Here is a 9,711-nt window from a genome sequence, read left to right on the forward strand (position 1 = left end):
GAGTTAGTAATGACTAGAGTTAGTATTGATTAGAGTTAGTATTGATTAGAGTTAGTATTGACTAGAGTTAGTATTGATTAGAGTTAGTAATGACTAGAGACAGTATTGATTAGAGTTAGTATTGATTAGAGTTAGTATTGATTAGAGTTAGTATTGATTAGAGTTAGTATTGACTAGAGACAGTATTGATCAGAGACGGTATTGATTAGAGTTAGTAATGACTAGAGTTAGTATTGATTAGAGTTAGTATTGATTAGAGTTAGTATTGATTAGAGTTAGTATTGATTAGAGTTAGTAATTACTAGAGACAGTATTGATTAGAGTTAGTATTGATTAGAGTTAGTATTGATTAGAGTTAGTATTGACTAGAGTTAGTATTGATTAGAGTTAGTATTGACTAGAGACAGTATTGATCAGAGACGGTATTGATTAGAGTTAGTAATGACTAGATATGGTATTGATTAGAGTTAGTAATGACTAGAGTTAGTATTGATTAGAGTTAGTATTGATTAGAGTTAGTATTGATTAGAGTTAGTATTGATTAGAGTTAGTATTGACTAGAGTTAGTATTGATTAGAGTTAGTATTGATTAGAGTTAGTATTGACTAGAGTTAGTATTGATTAGAGTTAGTATTGATTAGAGTTAGTATTGATTAGAGTTAGTATTGATCAGAGTTAGTAATTACTAGAGACAGTATTGATTAGAGTTATTAATGACTAGAGACAGTATTGATTAGAGTTAGTAATGACTAGAGACAGTATTGATTAGAGTTAGTAATTACTAGAGACAGTATTGATTAGAGTTAGTAATGACTAGAGACAGTATTGATTAGAGTTAGTAATGACTAGAGACAGTATTGATTAGAGTTAGTATTGATTAGAGTTAGTATTGATTAGAGTTAGTATTGACTAGAGACAGTATTGATTAGAGTTAGTAATGACTAGAGACAGTATTGATTAGAGTTAGTAATGACTAGAGACAGTATTGATTAGAGTTAGTAATTACTAGAGACAGTATTGATTAGAGTTAGTAATGACTAGAGACAGTATTGATTAGAGTTAGTAATGACTAGAGACAGTATTGATTAGAGTTAGTATTGATTAGAGTTAGTATTGATTAGAGTTAGTATTGATCAGAGTTAGTAATGACTAGAGACAGTATTGATTAGAGTTAGTATTGATTAGAGTTAGTATTGACTAGAGTTAGTATTGATTAGAGTTAGTATTGATTAGAGTTAGTATTGATTAGAGTTAGTATTGATTAGAGTTAGTATTGATTAGAGACAGTATTGATTAGAGTTAGTATTGATTAGAGTTAGTATTGACTAGAGTTAGTATTGATTAGAGTTAGTATTGATTAGAGTTAGTATTGACTAGAGTTAGTATTGATTAGAGTTAGTATTGATTAGAGTTAGTATTGATTAGAGTTAGTATTGATTAGAGTTAGTATTGATTAGAGTTAGTATTGATTAGAGTTAGTATTGATTAGAGTTAGTATTGATTAGAGTTAGTAATGACTAGAGACAGTATTGATTAGAGTTAGTATTGATTAGAGTTAGTATTGATTAGAGTTAGTATTGATTAGAGTTAGTAATGACTAGAGTTAGTATTGATTAGAGTTAGTAATGACTAGAGACAGTATTGATTAGAGTTAGTATTGATTAGAGTTAGTATTGATTAGAGTTAGTAATGACTAGAGTTAGTATTGATTAGAGTTAGTATTGATTAGAGTTAGTATTGATTAGAGTTAGTATTGATTAGAGTTAGTATTGATTAGAGTTAGTAATGACTAGAGTTAGTATTGATTAGAGTTAGTAATGACTAGAGACAGTATTGATTAGAGTTAGTATTGATTAGAGTTAGTATTGATTAGAGTTAGTATTGACTAGAGTTAGTATTGATTAGAGTTAGTATTGATTAGAGTTAGTATTGATTAGAGTTAGTATTGATTAGAGTTAGTATTGATTAGAGTTATTATTGATTAGAGTTAGTAATGACTAGAGACAGTATTGATTAGAGTTAGTATTGATTAGAGTTAGTATTGATTAGAGTTAGTATTGATTAGAGTTAGTAATGACTAGAGTTAGTATTGATTAGAGTTAGTATTGACTAGAGACAGTATTGATTAGAGTTAGTATTGATTAGAGACAGTATTGATTAGAGTTAGTAATGACTAGAGTTAGTATTGATTAGAGTTAGTATTGACTAGAGACAGTATTGATTAGAGTTAGTAATGACTAGAGTTAGTATTGATTAGAGTTAGTATTGATTAGAGTTAGTATTGATTAGAGTTAGTATTGATTAGAGTTAGTATTGATTAGAGTTATTATTGATTAGAGTTAGTAATGACTAGAGACAGTATTGATTAGAGTTAGTATTGATTAGAGTTAGTATTGATTAGAGTTAGTATTGATTAGAGTTAGTAATGACTAGAGTTAGTATTGATTAGAGTTAGTATTGACTAGAGACAGTATTGATTAGAGTTAGTAATGACTAGAGTTAGTATTGATTAGAGTTAGTATTGATTAGAGTTAGTATTGACTAGAGACAGTATTGATCAGAGTTAGTAATGACTAGAGACAGTATTGATTAGAGTTAGTATTGATTAGAGACAGTATTGATTAGAGTTAGTATTGATTAGAGTTAGTATTGATTAGAGTTAGTATTGATTAGAGTTAGTAATGACTAGAGACAGTATTGATTAGAGTTAGTATTGATTAGAGTTAGTATTGATTAGAGTTAGTAATGACTAGAGACAGTATTGATTAGAGTTAGTATTGATTAGAGACAGTATTGATTAGAGTTAGTATTGATTAGAGTTAGTATTGATTAGAGTTAGTAATGACTAGAGACAGTATTGATTAGAGTTAGTATTGATTAGAGTTAGTATTGATTAGAGTTAGTAATGACTAGAGACAGTATTGATTAGAGTTAGTATTGATTAGAGTTAGTATTGATTAGAGTTAGTATTGATTAGAGTTAGTAATGACTAGAGTTAGTATTGATTAGAGTTAGTATTGACTAGAGACAGTATTGATTAGAGTTAGTAATGACTAGAGTTAGTATTGATTAGAGTTAGTAATGACTAGAGACAGTATTGATTAGAGTTAGTATTGATTAGAGTTAGTATTGATTAGAGACAGTATTGATTAGAGTTAGTATTGATTAGAGTTAGTATTGATTAGAGTTAGTAATGACTAGAGACAGTATTGATTAGAGTTAGTATTGATTAGAGTTAGTATTGATTAGAGTTAGTAATGACTAGAGACAGTATTGATTAGAGTTAGTATTGATTAGAGTTAGTATTGATTAGAGTTAGTATTGATTAGAGTTAGTATTGACTAGAGTTAGTAATGACTAGAGACAGTATTGATTAGAGTTATTAATGACTAGAGACAGTATTGATTAGAGTTAGTATTGATTAGAGTTAGTAATGACTAGAGACAGTATTGATTAGAGTTAGTATTGATTAGAGTTAGTAATGACTAGAGACAGTATTGATTAGAGTTAGTATTGATTAGAGTTAGTATTGATTAGAGACGGTATTGATTAGAGTTAGTATTGATTAGAGACAGTATTGATTAGAGTTAGTATTGATTAGAGTTAGTATTGATTAGAGTTAGTAATGACTAGAGACAGTATTGATTAGAGTTAGTATTGATTAGAGTTAGTATTGATTAGAGTTAGTAATGACTAGAGACAGTATTGATTAGAGTTAGTATTGATTAGAGACAGTATTGATTAGAGTTAGTATTGATTAGAGTTAGTATTGATTAGAGTTAGTATTGATTAGAGACGGTATTGATTAGAGTTAGTATTGATTAGAGTTAGTATTGATTAGAGTTAGTATTGATTAGAGTTAGTATTGATTAGAGACAGTATTGATTAGAGTTAGTATTAATTAGAGTTAGTATTTATTAGAGTTAGTATTGATTAGAGTTAGTAATGACTAGAGACAGTATTGATTAGAGTTAGTATTGATTAGAGTTAGTATTGATTAGAGACGGTATTGATTAGAGTTAGTATTGATTAGAGTTAGTAATGATTAGAGATGGTATTGATTAGTTAGTATTGATCAGAGGCAGTATTGATTAGAGTTAGTATTGATTAGAGTTAGTATTGATTAGAGACGGTATTGATTAGAGTTAGTATTGATTAGAGTTAGTATTGATTAGAGACGGTATTGATTAGAGTTAGTATTGATTAGAGTTAGTAATGATTAGAGATGGTATTGATTAGTTAGTATTGATCAGAGGCAGTATTGATTACAGTTAGTATTGATTAGAGTTAGTATTGATTAGAGACGGTATTGATTAGAGTTAGTATTGATTAGAGTTAGTAATGATTAGAGTTAGTATTGATTAGAGTTAGTATTGATTAGAGACGGTTTTGATTAGAGTTAGTATTGATTAGAGTTAGTATTGATTAGAGTTAGTATTGATTAGAGACAGTATTGATTAGAGTTAGTATTGATTAGAGTTAGTATTGATTAGAGTTAGTATTGATTAGAGTTAGTATTGATTAGAGACGGTTTTGATTAGAGTTAGTATTGATTAGAGTTAGTAATGACTAGAGATGGTATTGATTAGTTAGTATTGATCAGAGGCAGTATTGATTAGAGTTAGTATTGATTAGAGACGGTTTTGATTAGAGTTAGTATTGATTAGAGTTAGTAATGACTAGAGATGGTATTGATTAGTTAGTATTGATCAGAGGCAGTATTGATTAGAGTTAGTATTGACTAGAGACAGTATTGATTAGATTTAGTATTGACTAGAGATGGTATTGATTAGAGTTAGTATTGACTAGAGACGGTATTGATTAGAGTTAGTATTGACTAGAGACGGTATTGATTAGAGTTAGTATTGGCGCATCTGCAACCTCAGAGCATCTGGACCGAGTTCATCTGGACGAAGCAGAAGTCTGGAATCATTGTGAAGGTCGACGTCAATGACCTGAAAGGCCAAACAGGTATTACCCATGAGGCCTTGCTGCAAGATTGCAGCGCAATCATCTTTTAAAAAATCGACATTTAGTTGTTTCTTTGTTCTGAATTCAGCGATGACAGAAAAACCTGCTGACAGAACTCACAGCTTCACGCTGGGGCCCCGTTCCTCGTACCTGGCTAACGGAATCTGTATTTTAGTTTAAATAATGATAATAATAATAAATAATAATAATTAAACATTAGCATTATTACAACAAATAATAATAATAAAAACAATGATGTACATTTTTTTAAATAATAATAATTATTAATACAAATAATAATAATCATTATTAATACTGATAATGATAATTGTAAGAAGTATAATATTATTATAACATCATCATTATCACAACCAATAATAATAATAATAAAAACAATAACTATTATTGTAAAAAAGTATTAATATTATAATAATAATAATATTAATTTAAAAAGTGTAATTATAATTATTAATACCAATCACAGTAATAATAATATAAATAATAAATAGTTTATGTACTAGATTATCGTATATTTAGATTTAAAAGTGTATTTAGTGTTTGTTGAACAAACAAACTGCTCGTTGGTGAAACAACAAAAATAAAGATCCGATTAACGGCCTGACGTAAAAAAAGAGGACGAAACAGAAAAAAGAAGAAAACGCTGTCGTAACCCGGAAGTGACGTCGCGCGCCGTCAGACGGTGTTGATGTTTTGTGGACTGGTCGGAGGAAGAAGAGGAGCCGCGTTTTGTTTTTGTTCAACTGAACCGTCGAGGAGACGCCGAGCCGGAGTCCCGTCGCCCGCTCCGGTTCCTTCAGGACCTAAAGTCGGTGTCTGGAGCCGAGCGGCCGGTCCGGAGCGCGGATACACCGACGGTTTTGATCCAGAAAGGGAGGACTCGTCACCCTCTGACCCTCCACCCCACCCCCCCCAACACACACACACACACACACACCATGACGATCCTCCCGAAGAAGAAGCCCAGCTCCGGGGTCGGAGTTTCGGACCACGCCGATGACAGTGACCGCCGGAGCGGCTCCGACCCGCACCAGCACCCGCACGCGGGGCGGACCGGAGCCCGGCCGAGGGCGTCCCCTCCGCCGTGGTCCTACCAGCCCGCTCCGCCCTCCTCCGCTCGGGACGACCGGCGGAGCATCGAGGCGAGCTCCCGGCCGCAGCAGGCCTCCCCGCCGCCCGTCGGCTCCGCGTCCCCGGTAGGGGGGCCGCCTGGCGACGGCCGGGACGGCGGTGGCGGAGGGTCGGCGGGCCCCGGCGCCCGCGGAGAGCTCGCCGCGTCGGCCGGCGGCGTTGTGATCGGCGGCTGCGGCGGAGGCGGCTGCTGCTCTGGGCCCGGACTGAGCAAGAGGCGGCGGCAGGCAGGCAGCTGCTCCGGAGGGGGGGTGGTGGCGGCGGCTCTGGCCGGGGGAGGCCAGTCCGGGGGGACCGGATCCGGAGGCTCCAGCCAGGACCCGGAGGAGGCAGCCGGGAACAACAGCGAGGACGAGTACGAGAACGCGGCCCGGCTGCAGTCGATGGACCCGGCCACCGTGGAGCAGGTAGGAGCTAACCGTTAGCTTCGTGCTAATGCTGCAAAAGGATGCAACATGTTGTGATGTGTTAGCTTTGGTGGCGTTATTAACCTTTATGCACCTGTTAATAAGGTGATATTAACCTTTTATTCATGTGTTATAGTGAGCATTAGCTTCAGGACGTCATAGAGGCGTTATGAACATTTTGCATGTGGTAATAACACATTATTAACCTTTATTCATGTGTTATAGTGAGCATTAGCTAGAGCACATCGTAGAGGCGTTATTTACCTTTATGCACCTGTTAATAAGGTGATATTAACCTTTTATTCATGTGTTATAGTGAGCATTAGCTTCAGGACGTCATAGAGGCATTATGAACATTTTGCATGTGGTAATAACACGCTATTAACCTTTGTTCATGTGTTAATAGTGAGTATTGACTTCAGAACGCCATCAAGTCGGTATTGACCTTTATTCATGTAGTAATAGTGAGCATTAGCTAGAGCACATCGTAGAGGCGTTATTAACATTTATTCATGTGGTAATAAGCCATATTTAGCATCAGGGTGTCATAGAGGTGTTATTAACCTTTATTCAGGTGGTAATAACCTGTTCTAATCCTTTATTAATGAGGTAATAACCTCTTCTAATCCAATGTGGTAATAACCTGTTCTAATCCTTTATTAATGTGGTAATAATATCTATTAAGGTGGTCACGGTAGAGAAAGGCCTTTAACTAACATGAGTGAGAGCATTATACTTTAATGAATGAGACGGAATAATAATAATAATATCTTGTTGGGTACATTAAATGTCGTCTATTCTGATTGACTGCTTGGTGTTTCATAAAAATACCTGTGTACAGGTGCACACTGTGTGTGGACATGACAGAGCAGGAAATGGACGATCAGGTGTCCACCTAGAGACAATAACCAGGTGTCCACCTAGAGACAATAACCAGGTGTCCACCTAGAGACAATAACCAGGTGTCCACCTAGAGACAATAACCAGGTGTCCACCTAGAGACAATAACCAGGTGTCCACATAGAGACAATAACCAGGTGTCCACATAGAGACAATAACCAGGTGTCCACCTAGAGACAATAACCAGGTGTCCACATAGAGACAATAACCAGGTGTCCACCTAGAGACAATAACCAGGTGTCCACCTAGAGACAATAACCAGGTGTCCACCTAGAGACAATAACCAGGTGTCCACCTAGAGACAATAACCAGGTGTCCACATAGAGACAATAACCAGGTGTCCACCTGGTGGAATTATTTAAAATGTTTAGGCGTATATATTTTTGTACAGGTGATAACATCCTAAATAACTTTGTCCAAAGCTTGTAATATATAATATATATGACAGGTGAGTTATTGTACTTAAACACAGCACCGTGTGAGCTCAGGTACCTGAACACGGCGCCAGGTGAGCTCAGGTACCTGAACACAGCACGTCATCACTTTTGATTAAAGAGTTAAAACAAAAGGTTATTTCAAAGTAAAAGTTTTACGGTTCCTTAGAACAATAACCAGGGTAATATATGACATAATATAACTTAATGTTTAATATAATATGTAGTCAGTGTGATATAATAATAATAATAATAATCAGCATATGAAATTAAAACAAACAACATATTTTAGAAAGAAAAACTTTAAAATTTCAAAAAGATACAAAATGAATAGTTTGGAAATGTTTTTCCTGGTGTTTGTTGAGATTCTTCCAAATTATAGATACAAAATAATTATATATATATATATATATATATGTGTGTGTGTGTGTGTGTGTGTGTGTTAATTTCTGAAATATATATTTGTATATGTTTGTGTCTTTTTCCTTTGATAATGTGTGTGAATCGATTGAATCACTGTTATCTGAGTTTTTACAGCTTTAAAAAATCTGACCCTGTGTGTGTGTGTGTGTGTGTGTGTGTGTGTGTGTGTGTGTGTGTGTGTGTGTGTGTGTGTGTGCGCGCCTGTGTGCGTGTGTGCATGTGTGCGTGTGTGTTCAGCAGGAGCACTGGTTTGAAAAAGCTCTGAGGGAAAAGAAAGGTTTCGTCATCAAGAAGATGAAGGAGGACGGAGCGTGTCTGTTCAGAGCCGTGGGTGAGTGACACACACACACGCACACACACACCTGGTTATCCCCCAGGTGTGTGTGTGTGGGCAGGTCCTCTGGCCACACACACCTGGTTATCCCCCAGGTGTGTGTGTGTGTGGGCAGGTCCTCTGGCCACCAGCAGGTGTCAGTGTAGTTTTATTTTATGTTTTATGTAAAAACATGAACCAGTTTTAGTTACTTATTTGCAATATATTTAAAAGCCTGCCGAGCAACAACAACAACAACAATAGGAGAGCACACAGACAGACCCACTGATGATGATGATGGAGATGAAACATGTGCTGCATCGTTTAAACAGAGGAGCTGATCTGGGCCGCCGGGTGATTTTCAGGATAAGATTACATAAGTCAGGCTTTTCGGTTCCATGAAGCAAGTTTGGCAAAATCACCATAGCAACACATCCAAAAACTTGAACCTGCTCCAGTGCAGGCTAACTTAAGTTAGCTGGATAAGCTTGCAGCTCCCTTCTTCCGAGTTTAGTTTGTGATTAATTTATTTTGTGATTAGTTTGAGTTTAGTTTGTGATTAATTTTATTTGAGTTTAGTTTATGGTGAATTTGAGTTTAGTTTGTGATTAGTTTGAGTTTAGTTTGTGATTTAATTTGAGTTTAGTTTGAGTTTAGTTTGTGATTTAATTTGAGTTTAGTTTGAGTTTAGTTTGTGATTTAATTTGAGTTTAGTTTGAGTTTAGTTTGTGATTAGTTTGAGTTTAGTTTGTGATTTAATTTGAGTTTAGTTTGAGTTTAGTTTGTGATTTAATTTGAGTTTAGTTTGAGTTTAGTTTGTGATTTAATTTGAGTTTAGTTTGAGTTTAGTTTGTGATTAATTTGAGTTTAGTTTGTGATTAATTTGAGTTTAGTTTGTGATTAATTTGAGATTAGTTTGTGATTTAATTTCAGTTTAGTCTGTGATTAATTTGCGGTTGTTGCGGTTAATTTGTGGTTGTTGTATAACAAACTGTCTTCTTGAGAAACATCAGTTTACCCACAATGCTTTGGGGCTGCGCAGCGCTCACACACTAACGGGCAGCGCTCCGCTGGGTAGACAACATGGCGTCAGCATGGCGTCAACATGGCGACA

General features: G+C 35.3%; 1 protein-coding gene across 2 annotated transcripts in view; it reads left to right on the forward strand.

The window, feature by feature from the left end:
* Positions 1 to 5,639: 5,639 nt before the first annotated feature.
* The window catches only part of otud5a (OTU deubiquitinase 5a), a 13,501-nt gene continuing 9,429 nt past the window's right edge, over positions 5,640 to 9,711 (forward strand). Inside the window, exons 1-2 of one of the 2 annotated variants that reach the window (XM_034536360.1) lie at positions 5,640 to 6,527; positions 8,522 to 8,615. In XM_034536360.1, coding sequence (XP_034392251.1) covers positions 5,928 to 6,527; positions 8,522 to 8,615 — 694 coding nt within the window. In that variant the 5' untranslated portion in view covers positions 5,640 to 5,927. The remainder of the gene's footprint in view (positions 6,528 to 8,521; positions 8,616 to 9,711) is intronic. The other variant, XM_034536361.1, reaches the window with a different exon arrangement.

Source organism: Cyclopterus lumpus, chromosome 7, assembly GCF_009769545.1.
Source record: "Cyclopterus lumpus isolate fCycLum1 chromosome 7, fCycLum1.pri, whole genome shotgun sequence".
NCBI lineage: Eukaryota > Metazoa > Chordata > Actinopteri > Perciformes > Cyclopteridae > Cyclopterus > Cyclopterus lumpus.